Genomic DNA, 23,812 nt, shown 5'->3' with positions numbered 1-23,812 from the left:
GTTCACCAACTTATTTTTTTCCCCAGCAGTTTGTATCTGAATAGCCTCTGTAGCCTTGGTCCTCTCAGTGTGGTTCACTGACCAGGAGCATCTGTAGCGCCTTGGAATGCAGAACTCAGGACCCATTCCAGGCCTACCTAATTAGAATCTGCATGTTCCAAAGATCTCCAGGTGATTCGTAAGCACGTTAAAGTTTAGAAGTACTGGTTAACAGAGTTCTCTCGCCTCAATTTCTTGACTCAGTCCTCTTAAAGCCTATGTGATGTATTACCCCATTTTACAGATGAGGAAACTGAAAACCTTCCGTTAAGTGCTTAGCCTAAGGTCACACAAAAATAAAGTATCCAAGCATGCTCCTCTCACTGTACTAAAACTACCTCTTTAAAATCAGTAGGGGAAATGTAGCTGTTTAGCTATGTGAAATAGACTGAAAATGGGAGAATGGGCACAGGCAGGAAAAGATGACAAGGGCCTGGGTCTGGTCAGTCCACCAAAAGGGTAGCCAAGCTGTGATGGACTGTGAGTCAAATGTAACTCTGAAAAGCCATTGCCAAAATCACTCAACATTATGGCCTCAGAAAAGAAGTAAGATGCCACGTAAGTTAGGATAAATAGAACTAACTGCTGGTGACCCAAAAATGTGAGGAGCCGTTCATTTCAAGTTTTCATGAAAGTCCCAAATGGTCAACTTGCAGCTTCTTGGGAAGATATAACCTCTTTGATTGCCCATTGCTGTGGCAGTAATCTACTAGAGCCTTCCTGACACCAAGCTCTGGCTCCCAGAGACCCTGGGATGACACAGGGCCCACCTAGATGATCCAGAACCATCTCCCCATCTCAAGATCCTGAATTTATTCATACCTGCAAAACCCGTTTATCCACATGAGGTACCATATTCACAGGTTCCAGGGATTACTATTTGGACATCGTTGGGGGAGTCATTATTTCACCAACCACATATCTCTTCAGTCAGTCAGGGCTTTAAACTATGTCATATATGGTAACTTGCCCATGAAAATGAATGTGAGTGAATAGGTGTGCATCTCCTTCTTATGCTTTGCAAATAAATTGAGCAGACTCCATTTCAAACACCAGAATCAGACAAAAGGACAAAATTCCAGTGTACACACACATTAGACAAAGATTATCTCCTCGGAGCCATGCCAGGGTGTAGCCCGAATTACAAGTGGATGGCTATTCGCTATCTGCTTGTCAGTGGCACCAGTGCATTAACACAGAACATACTTGATTCTGAGTTGCTTGTGATAATATTGGGATATGCAGTCTTTTATTTTCAAACTGTGCTCAGGGGCCATCCCAGGGCGGAGGAAAAGTTGCTGGGGACTTCCTCCCCTACATTCTGCCCAATCCCTTGTTTCCACCAGAGCAACTGTGTTTTTACCTGTCTTATGTATTATGCTTCTGCCTACACTTTCTATTGGACAGTTGGGCTAAATGGATTTCCTGGGGGAGGGTTGGGGTAGATTTCAAAACTACTGACTCAGACAAAAATGGATTCCTCCCATCCCCGGGCTGGAATAGGCTCAGGGCTCAGAGTGTCTGCCTCTAGGGGCCTAGTATGGTGAGGCACATAGATCGTTCCAGTTTTGGAACCCAGAGTTCAGAGAGGAAAAGGAGGAAGAGAGGAAAGATCAGCTATAAATGTTGATTCCTTTGCCCCAGGGCCATCCCTTCACAACTTGATGATGGAATCAAGTATAGAAGCATTTCAAATTATCTGGTAGACAGACATTTGATCTCTATAAAACCGGAAAAGGGTCATGTTGATGAAATTCGTACAAGTCTCAACTAAAGACGAGGGTTTAACAACATCCTTGATAGACTCCCCCATCAAGCATCTCATACTATGTCTCTGGCAAGGTCTGGGCCTTGTGAAATATGCTGCCAAGATCAATACCCTGTGGGCTTGCTTGTCAAATCCTTCCCATATATGTTTCCCACTACAAAGTCATTACCTCTTCTGGAACCTTTCCTTTCTGATGCCCACACAGCTTGACTGGGCAGAATGGCCAATTCATCATCCCTGTTTATCTCCTGAGAGAGGAATTTACAGTTAAATTAGGATTCGAGTCAGATAGCACTGATGCAGATGTTTGGTTTTCCAGAGACCGTTAATCTGAATTAGTGAAAACTCTGATTTATGAAGTAGCCGTACAGAAAGGCAGCTGTAATCCTCTGAGGTTCATACAAGAGCTCTGTGACTGTGCTGCCAAGAGTAGGTCATTTCAGACCTGCCTTAAGCAGCAGATTGGATTGGGCAAAGGTCTCCTCACACATTTTCTCTAAGGTCCAAACCATCTCCCTTAAAATCCCCTATGCACTTTCATTTCATGAGGATCATAATCTTTGAGCTGGAAGACACCTTAAAGATCATCCAACCCCTCTGTGGATCAATAATAGGAACCTTTATTGCCGGCTATCTGGTCACCTAAGGGTATCAAGCTCCCTGGCCTACAAAGCAGTGGCTTCTTTGTGTGGCCAGCTGTAGATTTTTAAGTCTTTTCTGATGTTGAAGTGAGATCTTTCCTGGCTAGATCTCTAATTCATTGGTCCTAATTTTACCTTGGAAGACTCTCAGAACTAGCCCACTCCCTTTCCCATAGGACAAAGCTTCCGGTTTTTGAGGACTGTCATCACATGAACCGCCCTCCTCCCTGCCCCAGAGTCTCCTCTAGGCAAAGTAGTCCCAGTTCTTTCATATGGCTTCTGGACTGTCTATCTAATGGTGTCACATACATATTGAGCCCTTGACTGCACAAGAGGCCTGGTCAGTATAAGCATAGAGAGACTGTCATGTCTAGAGATTAAGGTGCCTGAACTACCTCTTAAAATCCATCTTTTACGTGATTACTCCCATTCTTGAAGTAATAGAATCACAGACAGAAATAGGATTCCGTGGAACTGACCTATACTCCCAACAAGAATCCAATCTCTGTCCCAGCTAAAAGCACTGGCGTTTATGCAACCTTAACCAAGCCAAGAAGACAACTGCAGAATTTATATGGGGAGGGAACTCCACAAACTGTGTGGAATCACATAATTATTTCACAGGTAGAAAACATCTTTCAAAAATGGGAATATTTGAAATTAAATACAGAAAAGTTTGACAGTCAAAACCATCATAAGAATACTTTTGTGCATATTATGTAAATATAATTAAGCAATTAATTTTAATTTTGGTTTATGTATATGGCAATGGAATATTTAAGAACTTAAATTTTACCATAAAAAAACACGCAAAGAAACCCCATCTTTTCCCCGTAGTACTCTCAAGCTTCCACACTAGGGCCAGTGCTGTCTGCAGAAGGCATCTTAAAGACCTCCCAAACTTCTCACCCACTGGCCTGCTCTTTGATCCTCTTCTCTAGCCCTGGATTTCCCCACTAGGGTCATTGACTTGCTAAGGCAGCTTCTTTGCCCTCAGTCTGGCCCGTGACCATGAAGACCTACTAAATGGGATTAGGATTAAAATGAGGCTTCACTCCACTCAGTAGAGACTGCTCACCCCGATGAACACAGTGGCAAAATCTGATCTTTGAAAAGGTTGAGCAGTTCACTTTGAAGTTGTTCACAAACATAGGTCCTTTGAGAAGTTTTATTACATGCGGGGTGAAGTCACAGAGTACACTTTTAATATTTACAGACTATGGAGTAGGTGGTTTAATATATTAAATGTTAATGATTTTTAGTATCACCTATTATCTTTGTTGTAACCACTAGCATTCTTTTTAAAAGCAATTTATTAAAATATGAAAGTAAATGGTGCATGGGAAATAATTCTGATGCAGCTGGGGAATGAAGAATGTGGAAATTGCACATTCGTCCTTCATCTCCTAGGCGGAATCAAGTATTGCGTGGGCTAGCATCCCTCATAGCCACTTTAATATACATTTGAAAAATAAACTAGCGACATATGAAAATAAATGTAGCAGAAGTGGGAATTTAACTAGCTGAACAGCTAACGGGTTTCCCTCCCACCAATGCTGGCTCTTCTCTGTTTCCAACTGTGCAACTGCTCTGAGAAAGCAATTCTTTCTCATAAAGATGTTGAAGTCCTTCACCCCCCGTCTGAGTTCTCATGGTGTCCTCTTTGAATTCAAGTCCACCGTCCCGCTCATCCCCAAGTATTTCTGTCCATCAGTGTGAGCATGAAAAGTTGATGTACCTCTCCCTGTTCTTTCTATACTTGTTTCCCCTAAGTGGCCATTGTCAACGTTGCCTGGCTGTGAGATCCTTCCCGAGAACACAGCAATAGGTTTAGCTGTAGGAAGATTTAGGGAAAATAACTTCAGTTCTCATTTCACTGGATCTCAGTCAAGGTTACTCTTAGGTTTCAAATCATCTTTAGTTTGTATCTGCGTCTATACATATATTTACAGTCAATTTTTCATATGTGGTTTCTGTCCACATCTACAATCTCTTAATCACAATTCTGAAATTCAAAAAGTTTTGAGAACTGTTATTTTCAGACAGACTCATTTGATGACAAAACCTGACCTAAACTGATGCACACGTATTAATTTCAAGTCTTTATTTTTCTCATTGTGACTGTTAACTGCAGTAATAGTAATGAGTTTTATTAAAGGGCGCTTCCCAGATCCCACTAGGGGGTACTATAGATATGGTATAGCTACCATATTACTTTTTTAATTTAAAAAAATGTGAATATAAAAATTCATCTCCCTTCCAAAGGCTTTGGATAAGGAACACCTGTATACAAACACATACACACACAAACCAGAAGTTAATGTATAGATAGGAAAGAAAAGCAGGAAACAGCCTTTTCGCCTGAAAATCGTAAACATGGGAGTACAAGTTAGATCTTAACTCTCAGTCCACCAGGCAATGGTCTGAGTATTGCTGCTGCTCTGTGCTGTATCTGAAACTTTGCTTGGGGGGGAATTGAGGCCAAGCAAGCATAGCCTCTGGATTAGTTGCACTTAAAGCTGTTCCCTCAGTCTTTATTTAGTAACCAAAGACAAAAACAATTGATTAGATTTAGAGGGTACTTTGCATAAATATGCAAGGGTACTTTATGCATAAATACTAAAAAGGAATGCAGGGAAAGAGGCACACTGAGCTGTATGTAGATCCCTGGCTCCTCTCTCTCTCTCTCTCTCTCTCTCTCTCTCTCTCTCTCTCTCTCTCTCTCTCACACACACACACACACACACACACACACACTTTCCCAGGGGATAGAGTCTCCTATTTCTTCTGCTTCCCCTAATCTCTTGGTGTATTTGGCAGACGAATGTACTTGCAGATAGCATTTACTTAGCAGATAGCATTTTAAAATGAGCTTCAGCTATATGAAAGAAAAGAGCTACCTGGGAAATTAAAGGGGCCATCTTCAGGGACACGAGGCACACATAATGCAAAGGCTCTACGCATTGGATGGTGACAGATGAGACACCCATGCTGGTTTGAAAGAGATCCTATGCCTTCCCAGGCAGCAGTCGAGCATGGCTCCAGCTGAGCGGGCAAGAGTTGTAATGTTGAAAACTAGGCTCCAGTGAGGGTGCGGGGTTGGGGAAGGCGAGGAATAATGGTCTCAGGCAGAGGGGGGCCTTAGAGTCCCTCTCTGTCCGGTTTGAAGGTGGAGCCACAGGACCAGGTGCCCTCCAGGGCCAGGACTGGGTTTTCCAGGGAGAGCTGGGCAAGGAGCTGGGAGTCTGAGAGGCAGTGAGGTTTGGATGGCCAGCCAGGCAGATAGGAGGACCAGCCCAGCACAGCAGCGAATACGCTCTGGCCCCCAGCCCATCCCTGTCCGTGATTAAACTTCTCTCCAAAGAGGGGCCTGGGCTGATGAGACAGAGACGGACAAGACCCCTCCCCCTCCCTCGAATTTAGAGCCCCATTTTGGAGTGAAAGCAGAGCAAAACTAGTCCAAAGAGATGATGAGCAAAAGGACAGAAAGGCTATGACATACCCCAGAGTGCCAAGAGGCAGCTGAGGTTGATTTGTTATGAGGCACAGAGGGCAAACGATTAGTAAGGAAGAGTATGGATTATCAATAGAGACGGTGGCAAGTGGTGTCAGTTTCCCAGTGCTTTGCTTGGTGAGTCATTAGAGATGGTTGGTCCTTTATGATCATACCTCCTGGTAAGAGTTTTAAGAAGGGTTTACAGAAATTCTGCTGGAGGAGGCCGAGAAGTGCATCCTATCATCCCCTAATTCACATGGTCAGCTCTGCTCACCTTGGGGCCGGGTGCTGGACACCTGGCCGTGAATACCTTTACACAGCACTGCCCTCTGAGGGACCTGAGAGGCCACGGTCCCAGTCTCACTTCTTGCTGAGAGGACAATACTGTGCATATAGCTAAGATCAGAGCCCCTTGACAGACCTGTCGGTCACTCACAGGGCCTCCTGAGCCTCATGTTGCCCACCTGTGAAATGGGATGGCAAGCTCCACTCACCTGCCCCTTACAAATCATCAGCCTTTATGCTGACCTGGGCTCTTTTCCAGCTGGTCTGAGACCGAGTGGTGTCGTTTTCCTTTCAGCCCGCTCTTGGCCATGCCTCAGCCCACACCTGCAGCGCCAGCCAGCGGGGGATCCGGCAGCTCCAGTGACTCTGAGAGCAGCTCAGAGTCAGACTCAGACACTGAAAGCAGCACCACTGACAGTGAAGCCAATGAGGCGCCGCGTGTGGCCACGCCAGAGGTGGGTGACGGGCCGGGGCCCCAGCCACAGCTTACCTGCCCTGAGGCAGCACCTCCAACCTGCACACACACAACAATACAACAATCACAGTATTCCAGTGCGATGAGGGCTTCAGCACAGTATACACGTCAGAAAAGTACTCAGGTGTTCGATAGCATTTTTTTCTTCTAACACATGCACTCGCGTGGTCTGTAACAGACGTTTCTTTGCCGTGTGACTGATTCGCTGTGTGACTCACTCAGCTACTCTGAGCCTTGAGCCTCCCCATCACTATTACACTGGACTAGTAATCACTGGGCTCGCAACTTCACTTTCCAGAGAATCAGCAAAGCCAGTCCAGACCCACTTCTAGCTCTGGGGACGCCACCCCTTCCTTTCCTCTAGGTTGAAGTGATGAAAGTCCCACGGCAAGTAAGACCCAAGAAGCGTGATGGTTGAAAGGTCACAGGTGTTTTTTTTTAATTTCAATTAATATTCTTCAAGTGTACTCGATGGTAATTCATGAAAACATTTCACACAGCCCCACAAAATACCAGAATTATCATTTGGAGTTAAAAACCCTGTCCTTCCCCTCTCATCCTCTCTGAGTGCCAGCCTCCCAGTTCCCCTGAGCCTGCACCTCGTACAGCAAGCAGATCCCTCCATGGCTCTGGACATGCTTGTTTGTCAATAATCAGAAAAGAATAACAGAAGAAGATGCCATAGTAACATTACCGCTAATCATAGTAGCTCACACTTCTTGAATGTAGATCACACGCCGAGCACCATGAGAAGCTCATGACTTGGATTTTCTCCTTTCATCCTCATAACAGCTCTATGGGGTCCTTGCTATTATTATCCCATTTTACAGGTGAGAAAATAAGGTTCTGAGAGGATAAGAAAGAACTTTCCCAAGATCTCACGGGCAGGACTGAAACCAGGGTCCATGTGCTACCAGAGCTGGGGCCCTTAACCTCGCGTTCTGCCGCCGACAGTAGCAGCCACACCGATTGCCTTGACCCTTACCTGCCATTGCTCTGTGCTGGTTGGAATCACGGCTACTTAAGAGTCTTTTGAATGCTTTCACCCGCTATTGGCTGGTGCCATAAGCCTCAGCTGATGCCTTTCAAAAAAAGAGGAGTTCTAATAAAAATGATGGCTCTTTTAGCTCAACAGGCAGAATTCAGGCTTGGGAATCAAGCACCCAAATTGTACGCATCATTTCCATGGCTTAATGGCGGACGCTAATGTCTGCATGCGTGTCCCCATAAATTGGTCATTGCCCATACACCGAGGAAAGTGCAGTGGTTTTTTGGAAGTCAAATCTTTTCATCCTTCAGTGAAAATACAAAAGGCCTCTTTTTGCAGTGAATTACAGCATTGTATAGGAGGCCCTGGCAGTTTGGCAGAGAGAAAGCCTTTCCTTTTGAATTACACTTGAGGCACGCTTACATTTCTTTTCAGGACCAGAGATCACTACCCCGGCCTCCTGGTAAGAGGCTGAGTAATGAGTCTCACCAAAGGACTTTGGGAACCAGATTCGGTCCCAGGCCTCCCTGCCCACTCTCTGGAAAAACTCTCTGTGAATAATTCCTTCCTTGCTGGCCAAAGTAGGGGATAGTTTCAGAAGAGCAGTGGAACTTAGTTTAAATAAGTAGATTGGAGCCGGTTTGTGGAGTATTTGGCTATCTAGGGAACGTGATGAATGTGAATTCCATGTATGTTTCTAAATGTGTGAATGGTCACTTAACAGCCCAAGCTTTTATCACCCAACAGTCAGTGCACTGAGGGTCCTCCTGACTTCTTCCCAAAGGTGAAATTCATTCTTGCTGCTGTTTCTCAATCTGCAGCCTGAGCCGCCCTCCACCAACAAGTGGCAGCTGGACAAATGGCTTAACAAAGTGACAGCTCAGAACAAGTCGTTTATTTGCGGCCAAAATGAAACACCCATGGAGACGATTTCTGTACCTCCTCCAATCATACAGCCAATGGAAGTCCAGGTCAAGGTGAAGGCAAACCCCAGCCAGGTCCTGGCTGAACCCAAAGAGAGGCCTGTCCTCAGTCTCATCAGGGAGAAAGCCCGTCCACGGCCCACCCCCAAAATTCCAGAAACAAAGGCTCTGAAGCATAAATTGTCGACAACTCTCGAGACAGCATCTCAAAGGACAATTGGGAAAAAACAGCCCAAAAGGGTCGAGAAGAACCCCAGCATTGAGGAATTTACCTGGCCCAAACCAAATATCACCAGCAGCACTCCCAAAGAAAAGGAAAGCATGGAGCTTCCTGACCCCCCGAGAGGCCGCAACAAAGCCACTGCCCACAAGCCGGTCCCTAGGAAAGAACCGAGGCCCAGCATCCCCTTGGCTGCCGAGAAGAAGAAGTACCGAGGGCCTGGCAAGATCGTGCCGAAGTCCCGGGAATTCATTGAAAGCGATTCGTCTACGTCTGATTCCAACACAGATCAGGAAGAGACCCTGCAGATCAAAGCCCTGCCTCCTTGCATGGCTCCTGGGGGCAACACTGCCAAGTCCAAGGACACCTGCGGGGCCAGCCTGACCCTCAGCACCTTTAGCAGCAGCAGCAGCAGCAACCCGCCCGTCCCCAATGAGGAGGCTGCTTTTTCACCCATCCCTGTCATGCAAACCGAGCTTCTGTTTCCTCTCCGAGATCACGAGAATCTGAAAAATCTCTGGGTGAAGCTTGACCTCGACCTACTGTCTCGAGTGCCTGGCCACAACTCACTGCAGGCGGCGCCGGCCAAGCCAGACCACAAGGACACAGCCTCAAAGCCCAGGCGGCAGGCAGCTGCCATGGCTGTGGATAAAGCCGCCCCCAAGGGCAAGCGTAAGCACAAGGTAAGCCGTCAGGTGTGGCCTGCCACATGATCAGGAGCAGCAGCTGTCTGGGAGCTACTTTGGTCTCGAGTCTCCTTTTCTAGCAGGCTGGTGGCAGTGGATTGCAATCTTTGGGGAAGGCAATGATGCTTTCCGTGGGACATGCAGTATTTGACATGACCAGGGAGGAAGTGTTAGGGGTAATCGAGGTTTGACAACCAATGTCAAGAGTATCCAATATGGCACGTGACGTGTAGCAATGAAGAATATGAAGAGGCTCCTTCCCAAGGCAGCCAGCCCCCCAGGTTGGCTCCTTTAGCTGCTTCCCAGATTCGTGGGTCATTATTCTATAGTCCCCCACCACAGCAGCAGCAGCAGGGCACCAAGGATTCCTAAGGTCAACGTGCATCCTCGAGGTCTTGTTAATTTCTCCATCCAAACATCAGGATCCCTGCAACCCAGTTATATTTTAATTATCCTGGCTCCTACTAGACATGCGTTCTGTCCAGCCTGCTTGGCCCCCTGACCTGTGTGGTCGGCCTGACTCGTGAAAATCTCACCTGCAAGACATTAGGGTTGGATTCCAGGGCTACAGATATAATCATAAGGTGAAACCCAGAATGGCCTCTTCCATTTCACGTACATCTGGGGAAGTGAGTTTGTGTCCAGTAAGCGTTGTGTTGCATCTCTGGATCTCACAGTAGTCTTTCAGTGTAACATCATCTCATGGTGATATTTGAGTAATATTATTTTGAATGGCTGCCATGGGGAATCCTGCAAGGGTGATTTAAGTTATCATTCAGCTTTAGAGAATTCACAGACGGTTTTATCTCTGAGCTGTGCACCAACTTATTCAATGAGAGGATTCCAAAATAGGGACAAAAGTCTGGTCCAAATAGGAGGACCAAAAAGTCTGATAGGGCAAGGGACATTGCCCTATCACTGTTTCCATGCTCTTAGTGATGACGGCAGTACAACCAGCAGTAAAAGTGGACCTTCAGAACCAGTACCTGAAGGGCCAAAGGTGTGCCTTGCATATGGTTAATTTCCTTGCATATTTTTGGTTGTAGAAGTGACCTTTATATGTTACCGTAAACCCCCAGGGTGCTTGGACAGGATTTATGCCGTGTTAGAATTGCAGTGTTAGTTTCTAAACTACTCATTTGTGGAGGCGCTGTTGCTGGGAGAAGTGTCTGAAAATTATAGATTCTCTTTACTTTTGGTATGATATCCCTGTGCCACCCGATCAGAGGCTCACATCACAGCTTCACCCTCTCAGATGCCAGCTTCTTGGTTGGAGTAGGCGAGGCAAGACTGATCGCTTTTCTGTCTGATCAAAGGTGCACTTTTAACTCCCCTACCTAGTCTAGGACTTAAAATAGAAGCCAGCTGTCTCCCTTGCTCGTTGTTTTTAAATGTCTGCATGTGCCATGGATTTCAAACTCTGTGTATTTTTTCTTCCTGTTAAAGCCAACAGAAGTTGTGGAGAAAATCCCTGAGAAGAAGCAACGCCTGGAGGAGGCAGCCACCATCTGCCTGCTACCACCTTGCATCTCACCAGCTCCCCCCCAGAAACCTCCCAGCACTAAAGAGTGAGTTTGCCCTGGGCTGTATGATACTTTGCTTGTTCAGACTCTTAAGAAATCCCAAATGAACCCTTGGCCGGGGGCAGGGGGTCCTGTCCCAGAGGAATGTTAGGTAAGAAACAGGAGTCTCTCAGGCCTGTCCTGACAGCAGTCTCTGACCACCAGTCTAACAAGGGTGGGATAAAGGGTGGTGCTCAGATTTGGGGTGACTCCTTGAGCTTTTTAGCAACGTTTCTTTATTCCAACTTAGATTGATGACCAAAATCGGCAAAAGTGAACTTTTAGCACTGAGTGAAGGGTAAGAGGAAGTAAATGAATTTAAAAGGGGCAGCATCAAGGGACACCTATCCCTTGAGCCAAATCACCTCCTTCTGGGCACCTTCCAGTTCTGATGGTGATAACTAAAAAGATTTCCCTGGAAAGCAACCCCTTGGCCTCAACAGAATGACTCAGCAGCCGCTTCCTCTTTGGTGTCATTTCTCAACGCTAATATGAAGCTTGAGGGCTAGCAGCGCCATGCTGAACTTCTCAGAGGCCAAGGGGAGGCCAGAGAGATGAGCTGTCTGGGAGTGCCCCCCAGCCCCAGGCAGTTCTGTGCTGGGAAAAGCCGGCTAGGGATGGACGCGTTAATGCCGATCAGCTGGCACCTCTTCTCCCATCTCCCTCTTTGCACAAGGTGCCGGAGTCAGGCAGGAGGCCTCCTTGTCCCGTCCTCACTCACACGACCCCAGCCTTCCCTACCAAACATTGTGATGGAGTCCTTCTGTCTTATACATATCATTTCCCCAACAATCGTGTCAGCTACTGGAACCATTCCATCTGGATAATTATTGCCATAAATTCATTCAAAATTAGAGATTACTTCCATCAAAGACCAGTTTTGGAGCCTATTAGCAGCCCAGAGCAGAGAGGCAATATGGCTAACTGCTGCTCACAATTGATTTCACAGATTACTGTTTAACATCAGTGATAGGGCATCAATCTGCCACAGATAAGATGTCGGAAATAAGTTATCAGCTTACATTTGTTTGGATCCTTGTTGTTTAGAGATGAAAGGTAGGAAAAGACCAATGACTGCTAGATCCGCTCAGTATAATAAGGAGACTTGGCCCTAGGCTGCCCATCTCCCTGTGCACCCAAAGCTTTTTGTGACAGGCATCTGTGTTCCCTGGCATAATTTGATTGGAAATATCCCTTCACATACTTGGAGTTCTCAGAATTAGTAAATCTTCCAGTGGAGCAAACCAGCCCTTTTTACCCCAGGGTGGGCCAGGAATGTGGGAAAACAGACTTCTTTCCCAGTGGTCAAACACCGTCATTCCAGGGCCCTCCTACTTTCCAAGGAGGAAGGGCTAAAGTGGTGTCCCTGTAGTGGCGGTACTGCCCCAGGTCCCAGATTTAATCTATTCGGGCCGGGCCACCTGAGGGCACGAGGAAGACCCAGGGAACTGTGGGGCATTGCGACACCATCAGTCCCCATTGCGAGCCTCCTTCAGCGACCCAGTGATCTGTCACTGGTCCCCATTTCATGGAAGAGAGATGATCAAATATTAAATCAATGTCTAATAATTCGAATTCGTTCTCATAAAATGGTGTTTTACCTCGTGGTCCTTACGATCTTCCTGCTCTTGTCATAGTTCGGAGAGCAGTGTTTACCTAGTAGCACTTATCATTCAGGAAGGGCCTGCATCGGGTTCTTTTTTTTTTAGATGCCCTGGAAGAGGTGCATGGCCCTAGCCCTCACCTCACCCCATATATCATGTCATTAGGTCTTTTTTTTTTTACATCTTTATTGGAGTATAATTGCTTAACAATGGTGTGTTAGTTTCTGCTTTATAACAAAATGAATCAGTTATACATATACATATGTTTCCATATCCCCTCCCCCTTGCGTCTCCCTCCCACCCTCCCTATCCCACCCCTCCAGGCGGTCACAAAGCACTGAGCTGATCTCCCTGTGCTATGTGGCTGCTTCCCACTAGCTATCTACCTTACGTTTGGTAGTGTATATATGTCCATGCCTCTCTTCCGCTTTGTCACAGCTTACCCTTCCCCCTCCCCATATCCTCAAGTCCATTCTCTAGTAGGTCTGTGTCTTTATTCCTGTCTTACCCCTATGTTCTTCATGACATTTATCTTTTCTTAAATTCCATATATATGTGTCAGCATACAGTATTTGTCTTTCTCTTTCTGACTTACTTCACTCTGTATGACAGACTCTAGGTCCATCCACCTCATTACAAATAGCTCAGTTTCGTTTCTTTTTATGGCTGAGTAATATTCCATTGTATATATGTGCCACATCTTCTTTATCCATTCATCCGATGATGGACACTTAGGTTGTTTCCATCTCCGGGCTATTGTAAATAGGGCTGCTATGAACATTTTGCTACATGACTCTTTTTGAATTATGGTTTTCTCAGGGTATATGCCCAGTAGTGGGATTGCTGGGTCATATGGTAGTTCTATTTTTAGTTTTTAAATGAACATCCATACTGTTCTCCATAGTGGCTGTACCAATTCACATTCCCACCAGCAGTGCAAGAGTGTTCCCTTTTCTCCACACCCTCTCCAGCATTTATTGTTTCTAGATTTCTTGATGATGGCCATTCTGACTGGTGTGAGATGATATCTCATTGTAGTTTTGATTTGCATTTCTCTAATGATTAATGATGTTGAGCATTCTTTCATGTGTTTGTTGGCAGTCTGTATATCTTCTTTGGAGAAATGCCTATTTAAGTCTTCTGCCCATTTTTGGATTGGGTTGTTTGTTTTTTTGCTATTGAGCTGCATGAGCTGTTTATAAATTTTGGAGATTAATCCTTTGTCAGTTGCTTCATTTGCAAATATTTTCTCCCATCCTGAGGGTTGTCTTTTGGTCTTGTTTATGGTTTCCTTTGCTGTGCAAAAGCTTTGAAGTTTCATTAGGTCCCATGTGTTTATTTTTATTTCCATTTCTCTAGGAGGTGGGTCAAAAAGGATCTTGCTGTGATTTATGTCATAGAGTGTTCTGCCTATGTTTTCCTCTAAGAGTTTGATAGTGTCTGGCCTTACATTTAGGTCTTTAATCCATTTTGAGCTTATTTTTGTGTATGGTGTTAGGGAGTGATCTAATCTCATCCTTTTACATGTCCCTGTCCAGTTTTCCCAGCACCACTTATTGAAGAGACTGTCCTTTCTCCACTGTACATTCCTGCCTCCTTTATCAAACATAAGTTGACCATATGTGCGTGGGTTTATCTCTGGGCTTTCTATCCTGTTCCATTGATCTTTCTGTTTTTGTGCCAGTACCATACTGTCTTGATTACTGTAGCTTTGTAGTATAGTCTGAAGTCAGGGAGCCTGATTCCTCCAGCTCCATTTTTCGTTCTCAAGATTGCTTTGGCTATTCGGGGTCTTTTGTGCTTCCATACAAATTGTGAAATTTTTTGTTCTAGTTCTGTGAAACATGCCAGTGGTAGTTTGATAGGGATTGCATTGAATCTGTAGATTGCTTTGGGTAGTAGAGTCATTTTCACAATGTTGATTCTTCCAATCCAGGAGCATGGTATATCTCTCCATCTATTTGTATCATCTTTAATTTCTTTCATCAGTGTCTTATAATTTTCTGCATACAGGTCTTTTGTCTCCTTAGGTAGGTTTATTCCTAGGTATTTTATTCTTTTTGTTGCAATGGTAAATGGGAGTGTTTTCTTTATTTCACTTTCAGATTCTTCGTCATTAGTGTATAGGAATGCCAGAGATTTCTGTGCATTAATTTTGTATCCTGCTACTTTACCAAATTCATTGATTAGCTCTAGTAGTTTTCTGGTAGCATCTTTAGGATTCTCTATGTATAGTATCATGTCATCTGCAAACAGTGACAGCTTTACTTCTTCTTTTCCAATTTGGATTCCTTTTGTTTCCTTTTCTTCTCTGATTGCTGTGGCTAAAACTTCCAAAACTAGGTTGAATAAGAGTGGTGAGAGTGGGCAGCCTTGTCTTGTTCCTGATCTTAGTGGAAATGGTTTCAGTTTTTCACCATTGAGGACGATGTTGGCTGTGGGGTTGTCATATATGGCCTTTATTATGTTGAGGAAAGTTCCCTCTATGCCTACTTTCTGCAGGGTTTTTATCATAAATGGGTGTTGAATTTTGTCAAAAGCTTTCTCTGCATCTATTGAGATGATCACATGGTTTTTCTCCTTCAATTTGTTAATATGGTGTATCACGTTGATTGATTTGCATATATTGAAGAATCCTTGCATTCCTGGAATAAACCCCACTGGATCATGGTGTATGATCCTTTTAATGTGCTGTTGGATTCTGTTTGCTAGTATTTTGTTGAGGATTTTTGCATCTATGTTCATCAGTGATATTGGCCTGTAGTTTTCTTTCTTTGTAACATCCTTGTCTGGTTTTGGTATCAAGGTGATGGTGGCCTCATAGAATGAGTTTGGGAGTGTTCCTCCCTCTGCTATATTTTGGAAGAGTTTGAGAAGGATAGGTGTTAGCTCTTCTCTAAATGTTTGATAGAATTCGCCTGTGAAGCCATCTGGTCCTGGGCTTTTGTTTGTTGGAAGATTCTTAATCACAGTTTCAATTTCAGTGCTTGTGATTGGTCTATTCATATTTTCTATTTCTTCCTGATTCAGTCTTGGCAGGTTGTGGATTTCTAAGAATTTGTCCATTTCTTCTAGGTTGTCCATTTTATGGGCATAGAGTTGCTTGTAGTAATCTCTCATGATCTTTTGTATTTCTGCAGTGTCAGTTGTTACTTCTCCTTTTTCATTTCTAATTCTATTGATTTGAGTCTTCTGCCTTTTTTTCTTGATGAGTCTGGCTAATGGTTTATCAATTTTGTTTATCTTCACAAAGAACCAGCTTTTAGTTTTATTGATCTTTGCTATCGTTTCCTTCATTTCTTTTTCATTTATTTCTGATCTGATTTTTATGATTTCTTTCCTTCTGCTAACTTTGGGGTGTTTTTGTTCTTCTTTCTCTAATTGCTTTAGGTGCAAGGTTAGGTTGTTTATTCAAGATGTTTCCTGTTTCTTAAGGTGGGATTGTATTGCTATAAACTTCCCCCTAAGAATTCCTTTTGCTGCGTCCCATAGGTTTTAGGCCATCGTGTCTCCATTGTCATTTGTTTCTAGGTATTTTTTAATTTCCTCTTTGATTTCTTCAGTGATCACTTCGTTATTAAGTAGTGTATTGTTTAGCCTCCATGTGTTTGTATTTTTTACAGATCTTCTCTTGTAATTGGTATCTAGTCTCACAGCATTGTGGTCAGAAAAGATACTTGATACAATTTCAATTTTCTTAAATTTACCAAGGCTTGATTTGTGACCCAAGATATGATCTATCCTGGAGAATGTTCCATGAGCACTTGAGAAAAATGTGTATTCTGTTGTTTTTGGATGGAATGTCCTATAAATATCAATTAAGTCCATCTTGTTTAATGTATCATTTAAAGCTTGTGTTTCCTTATTTATTTTCATTTTGGATGATCTGTCCATTGGTGAAAGTGGGGTGTTAAAGTCCCCTACTATGAATGTGTTACTGTCAATTTCCTCTTTTATGGCTGTTAATATTTGCCTTATGTATTGAGGTGCTCCTATGTTGGGTGCATAAATATTTACAGTTGTTATATCTTCTTCTTGGATCGATCCCTTGATCATTATGTAGTGTCCTTCTTTGTTTCTTCTAGTAGTCTTTATTTTAAAGTCTATTTTGTCTGATATGAGAATTGCTACTCCAGCTTTCTTTTGGTTTCCATTTGCATGGAATATCTTTTTCCATCCCCTTACTTTCAGTCTTTATGTGTCTAAGTCTGAAGTGGGTCTCTTGTAGACAGGATATATATGTGTCTTGTTTTTGTATCCATTCAGCCAATCTGTGTCTTTTGGTGGGAGCATTTAGTCCATTTACATTTAAGGTAATTATCGATATGTATATTCCTATTCCCATTTTCTTAATTGTTTTGGGTTCATTATTGTAGGTCTTTTCCTTCTGTTGTGTTTCTTGCCTAGAGAATTTCCTTTAGCATTTGTTGTAAAGCTGGTTTGGTGGTGCTGAACTCTCTCAGCTTTTGCTTGTCTGTAAACGTTTTAATTTCTCCATCAAATCTGAGTGAGATCCTGCTGGGTAGAGTAATCTTGGTTGCGGGGTTTTCTCCTTCATCACTTTAAATATGTCCTGCCACTCCCTTCTGGCTTGCAGAGTTTCTGCTGAAAGATCAGCTGTTAACCTGATGGGGATTCCCTTGTGTGTTATTTGTTGTTTTCCCCTTGCTGCTTTTAATATGTTTTCTTTGTATTTAATTTTTGACAGTTTGATTAATATGTGTCTTGGCGTATTTCTCCTTAGATTTATCCTGTATGGGACTCTCTGTGCTTCCTGGACTTGATTAACTATTTCCTTTCCCATATTTGGGAAGTTTTCAACCATAATCTCTTCAAATATTTTCTTAGTCCCTTTCTTTTTCTCTTCTTCTTCTGGGACCCCTATAATTCGAATGTTGGTGCATTTAATGTTGTCCCAGAGGTCTCTGAGACTGTCCTCAGTTGTTTTCATTCTTTTTTCTTTTTTCTGCTCTGCAGTAGTTATTTCCACTATTTTAACTTCCACCTCACTTATCCGTTCTTCTGCCTCAGTTATTCTGCTATTGATCCCATCTAGAATATTTTTCATTTCATTTATTGTGTTTTTAATCATTGCTTGATTCATCTTTATTTATTCTAGGTCCTTGTTAACTGTTTCTTGCATTTTGTCTATTCTATTTCCAAGATTTTGGATCATCTTTACTATCATTATTCTGAATTCTTTTTCAGGTATACTGCCTATTTCCTCTTCATTTGTTAGGTCTGGTGGGTTTTTATCTTGCTCCTTCTCCTACTGTGTGTTTTTCTGTCTTCTCATTTTGCTTATCTTACTGTGTTTGGGGTCTCCTTTTTGTAGGCTGCAGGTTTGTAGTTCCCGTTGTTTTTGGTGCCTGTCCCCAGTGGCTAAGGTTGGTTCAGTGGGTTGTGTAGGCTTCCTGGTGGAGGGGACTAGTGCCTGTGTTCTGGTGGATGAGGCTGGATCTTGTCTTTCTGGTGGGCAGGTCCACGTCTGGTGGTGTGTTTTGGGGTGTCTGCGGACTTTTTATGATTTTAGGCCGGCTCTCTGCTAATGGGTGGCGTTGTGTTCCTGTCTTGCTAGTTGTTTGGCATAGGGTGTCCAGCACTGTAGCTTGCTGGTCGTTGAGTGAAGCTGGGTGCTGGTGTTGAGATGGAGATCTCTGGAAGATTTTCGCCGTTTGATATTATGTGGAGCTGGGAGGTCTCTTGTGGACCAGTGTCCTGAAGTTGGCTCTCCCACCTCAGAGGCACAGCACTGACTCCTGGCTCCTCAATTTGGGATGATTCATTGTCTATTCATGTATTCCACAGATGCAGGGTACATCAAGTTGATTGTGGAGCTTTAATCCGCTGCTTCTGAGGCTGCTGGGAGAGATTTCCCTTTCTCTTCTTTGTTCTCACAGCTCCCGGGTCTCAGCTTTGGATTTGGCCCCGCCTCTCCGTGTAGGTCGCTGGAGGGCGTCTGTTCTTCGCTCAGACAGGACAGGGTTAAAGGAGCAGCCGCTTCGGGTATTCTGGCTCACTCAGGCCGGGGGGGAGGGAGGGGCACGGAGTGCGGGTTGAGCCTGCAGCGGCAGAGGCCGGCGTGACGTTGCACCAGCCCAGGGCGCGCCGTGCGTTCTCCCCGGAAGGGGGCGTGGACAGTGACCTGCGCTCGCACACAGGCCTCGTGGCAGAGGCAGCAGCCCCAGCGTCCCACGCCCGTCTCTGGCGTCCGCGCTTTCAGCAGTGGCTCGCGCCCGTCTCTGGAGCTCCTTTAAGCAGCGCTCTTAGTCCCCTCTCCTCGCGCACCAGGAAACAAAGAGGGAAGAAGAAGTCTCTTGCCTCTTCGGCAGGTCCAGACTTTTTCCCGGACTCCCTACTGGCTAGCTGTGGCGCATTAGCCCCTTCAGTCTGTGTTCACGCCGCCAGCCCCAGTCCTCTCCCTGCGCTCCGACTGAAGCCCGAGCCTCAGCTCCCAGCACCGCCTGCCCCGGCGGGCGAGCAGACAAGCCTCTCGGGCTGGTGAGTGCCGGTTGGCACTGATCCTCTATGCGGGAATCTCTCCGCTTTGTCGTACCCAGGTACGTGGGGAGTATCTTGCCTTTTGGGAGGTCTGAGGTCTTTTGCCAGCGTTCAGTAGGTGTTCTGTAGGAGTTGTTCCACGTGTAGCTGTATTTCTGGTGTATCTGTAGGGAGGAAAGTGATCTTCGCGTCTTACTCTTCCGCCCTCTTCCCCGGAAGTAATTCCCTGGATCGGGTTCTTAACACTTGGCCAGCAAATCCATGTCTGCGGGAAAGTCTCGGGAGTTGAGGGAGAAGGAAGCAAGACAGATCTCTCGGAGGTCTTCTTCTGGAAGCCCTCTCCTCAAGCTTTGTCTGCTCCTTTGTGCTTTGTTGACCCTTCAGACTAAATCCTTGGAAATTTCTATAAGACAACATTCACTTTTCTCAATGAATATTATAAACCTAGCAAAGGATGCCACAGCAGACTATGACAGCTGGAGTTTCCCATCGTCCACCAGAAGGGCCCTGATGAGTTCCTTGCCCCTTCTTTGGAGCTTGAACCATCAGAAGGGCCTCTGAGGCATTAAATGGGGGACTCTCTTGCCTGCTGTCCTCCTATACGAGAGCCAGAGCCTATACAAGCGGTGTCCTTATAGTAAGAAGCCATAATGGTGACAGAGTGGTCTCTAGAAAATGCTCCCTGGGTGTCTTCACCCAGGAAGTCATTAAAGGCCACAGGGTTCCAGATCACTATCATACAGACGGAAAGGGGGCCAGATGACTGTGCCCATTGCACTGAATGTACTGTACTGGGAACGATGTACTGTGTACAATGGCAGATGGGGAGGCCTAGCACAACGATAGTTGCCAATGGCAAATGGACGGCCTCTAGGGAACAGCTCTTCCCCTTGCAGCCCACCCTCTTCTCTGGCAGCTCAGGTAGTGCAGGAGTGGTCATAGGTAAGGAACCCAGTCACTCCTATAGATGCCACAGCAATGCTTGACTCCTTTCTATGTAAATTCCCCAAAGTCCGATTCCTCTGTAATGATTATACTCAGCGTGGGCTGATGTTGGTGGAGCCTCCTCGTGGACGTGCATCCTAATCCAGATTTTCACCATTATTTTCATCAGGCATCACCACTCTCTTAAAATGATTCTTCATGCCCAAGCAATTTTAAAAATCCACTGGCAAATATTTTGTAATTAATTTAAATCCATTAAGGTAATGGCAGAAACAGTGAATTTTCTGAAAATTTGGCTGCCTGAGAAAAATTGACATAGGACTGCATTTATGAAACAGAAGATGACAAATATTATTACAAGTGGCAAATCTGGGCAGCAGAAGTGGAACGACGGGACTGCATTGACTTCTACCATTTCAGGCAATCAAACTACTTGAGTGCTTGTTCATCTTTGATTTGTTGCTTTGAGATATTGTAAATCTATATTTCTAGACACTGACTGAAATTGACCAAGAGGAAAACATAAATTCTTGTTGACTTAATTTGCTGTTGAAAATTGTAGTCAATAATCATGAAAAGTAAATGGCTGCACAGTGCAGTATTAGTTGTCTAAGAAAAGATTAAAATTCAAGTAATCTTCATTGATTAGTCGGAGACAGTAACTAAAATAAAAATCCATGGCCCAATTACCATGTTAAGCAGCTAGCATAAGGTTTTAGTTGTTCTGTCTTATTTGAAGTCTCAGTCTATTGGATGATGCCCACTTAGTGGGCAGATAAATCAGTTTGAAAGCACAGGAGCACTTCTAGGACTGCAGATGTCTTATGGAAAGATGACAAAATATTTTTCAAATGGACTGTTGTAAACCGGAGTACATTAGTGTAACAACTTAAGATCAGGGACTCATTATGCCTGGGTAGAACAGTTGGAACATACAATTTGCAATGTAACTCAAAAGTATTTAGTGCACTATTTATTTCTGTGTAATGTATGCACGTAGTATTTCTTAAGAAAGTATCCTTCCACTAATTGTTTATTGTACTGTTTATTGTGTGACTATGCAGTTAAGTCGTAGGGCAGAATAAGTAGGAACCATCCTAAAAAATGATGGGATTAAAGTCTGCATTGGATTTTCCATAAAAATCTACTTAACAGTAATCTTAAAAGGTTACAAATATCACACTGGGGCAACACTCCATTAGACGTTTCCATTTATCATGGGAGTTCTGTTTCAAAGACCCGTGTTTATTCTTAGATACATATGGTTGCATTTATCTATAACCCAGTCTATAGGGAGGGCTCCCTCTCTATAGATATCTATGTCTCTATGCGTTTTAATGTATACTCTTCACCACAAGTAAAGGACCATCAACCAACATATTACTTTAGCTGAAAGTGTCAGCATCATGGGAAAGATCAGAATAAAGAGAGACAAAATTTTCTGACACCCTATACTTTTTGTTTACACAGAAATAATTCATCCAGGAGAGCAAACAGAAGAAAAGAAGAAAAGCTGTTTCCCCCTCCACTTTCCCCACTGCCAGAGGATCCTCCACGCTGCAGGAACATCAGCGGCAATAATGGTCCCTTCAGTCAAGACAAGACCGTCCCTATGATTGGACAGATCACCTCGACCAAACCTAAGAGGAGTGAAGGCAAATTCTGTCCTACTTTCAAAGGGATATCTGTAAATGTAAGCATCTTAGAAGAAATCTTATCATTTTCAGGTGGAAACAAGTTGACCCAGCTTATCTAACTGAACTCAGGATGCATTTTTCATTCCAGTCTTACTTCTCCAAACAGATTATTATGCAGGCATTCAGGGCCTTGGACGTCCTTTGGTCCAATCCCTTCAGATCTTGGGGGTGGGGGACACTTCCACAATACTGAGCACAGCATCTGGCACATGGGAGGCACTGATCATTTACTGAAAGGGAGAGAACAAATGGATGGAATTGCCCAAGGTCATGGAACTGGGGCTGGGACTCCAAGTTACATCTTTCCACCACCCAGCTTAGCAGGTGTGAATTGTGTTTTAAAATAGTGACTCAAAAGGATGGAGTTTAAAACGTGAATCTGTTGCTAAAATCACGCAATTGTGGTTCTCTAAGCCAAACTAAAGGATTATCCCATCCTTTCAATTTTCTGCACTGCTGCTCGATTAGCATAAATAATTGAGAAGTTGTTTCACTTTTCTCATCTATACACATCTTTTTATCTGCCCCAGGTATAGGTACCTGAACCGTGAAAACCATGAGCGATAGTGTCGCTAGTGAATGTTAATGGCACATGTACCTGCCTTTTTGGGTAAATGCACATATGTGGAGATACAGCATCCATATGCATCTGATCTCCTTTAAGTGTAGTATAAAAAGCAAATGCATGAAAATCAATGGGTTTTCAAATGTCTAGCGCCAACCTGGTGGCCCCTGAGCCAAAAGCGCCCATTTAACACTTGATGAAAAGCCACGAGGCCTCTGAGCTTTAAGGACCACAATTTAAAGTCCTCCATCATCTTAGATGACTAGATGACATACATATCTAGGTAAATTTTATTGGTGACAGAAAGAGATTGCTCTATTACAAAGTTCTCATTTTCCAAATGAAATTTGTATGTGTGTGTGCCCACATTATATTTGCATTCACGTTTAAAGATGCTGACTTATAATGTTAGGAATGAAACTGTCTATTCTAAACAGTAATTACACTATCAATCCTATTTTTCATACTGAATGTAATTAATGTTATAAACTCCAACGGAGGCTTTCTTCTACTGCAAGTTTTTGGAGGGCATGCGCCATATCTAGGCAATTCTCTTCATATAGCGCCTAGTACGTGGTCACAAATAATTAGATGCTTAATAGGGATGTTATTATGACAATGATAACAAGAGGATCCTGCAAAGGCGTTTCCACAAGAGCTGAAAACTACTGAGGAAACATGATTACATTTTCACCTAGAAATGGATCATTCTTCTTAAGGAAATCCCCGGGGTCCCCATGATGGATTGAGTACCTGTTGCCTCTTCTTTGTCCATTAGTTTTTTCTATTAATGCCTTGAAATCTGAGAGACTTTGTGGAAGTTAAGAGACTTGCTTGACACATAGTGCTGACACTGCAACAAATCTGTTCTGTGGCCTTGGGCAAATTATGAAACCTCTTTGAGTCCATGAAATGAGTAAATTTGACCAGATGATCTATACAGGTTCTTCCAGCTCCAAAAGCGCTTTCCATTTTCTGCTCTCAGAGTCTTCTCTGTCCCATGTATGCACGAAGTCCTGTTTATTGACTCAATGGATGAGTGAGGGTCAACAGGGGACGTGTTTATATGACTTACGTGATCATGACTGAATGCAGCCGTTTCCAGTCAGATGTGCCAGGACCAACATCACCTCCATGTGCATGGTGGACGTGGTGTTTCAGGGTTCTTGTTACCTATCTTGGCCATAGAGACACGTGGCTCTCTCTGGGGCTGACTCAGCTGTTTGGTCTGGGTCATCTGGCTTTGGCGGTAGAAGCGTGGAGCTGGCTTAGGAGATCAGAAGCCTCTGAGTTATTTATGTGTTTGGGTTGAATAAAATCTGTGATGAACTTTAAATGCTTTTCTCCGTATCCACCTTATGGCGGATTTTTTTTTAGATGTGCAGTCTCTCAGCACAGTTATCGCAATGAGCTCTTG

General features: G+C 44.1%; 1 protein-coding gene across 1 annotated transcript in view; it reads left to right on the top strand.

Moving 5' to 3' along the window:
- Positions 1-23,812, top strand: part of AFF2 (ALF transcription elongation factor 2) — a 504,257-nt gene that overhangs the window by 451,584 nt on the left and 28,861 nt on the right. Inside the window, exons 10-13 of the mRNA XM_081221467.1 lie at positions 6,525-6,684; positions 8,514-9,518; positions 10,968-11,089; positions 21,604-21,826. Coding sequence (XP_081077593.1) covers positions 6,525-6,684; positions 8,514-9,518; positions 10,968-11,089; positions 21,604-21,826 — 1,510 coding nt within the window. The remainder of the gene's footprint in view (positions 1-6,524; positions 6,685-8,513; positions 9,519-10,967; positions 11,090-21,603; positions 21,827-23,812) is intronic.

The sequence above is a fragment of the Mesoplodon bidens genome, assembly GCF_964165515.1.
Source record: "Mesoplodon bidens genome assembly, chromosome: X".
NCBI lineage: Eukaryota > Metazoa > Chordata > Mammalia > Artiodactyla > Ziphiidae > Mesoplodon > Mesoplodon bidens.
The sequence above is the reverse complement of the archived record's forward strand: the minus strand, read 5'-3'. Positions and strand labels throughout refer to the sequence as shown.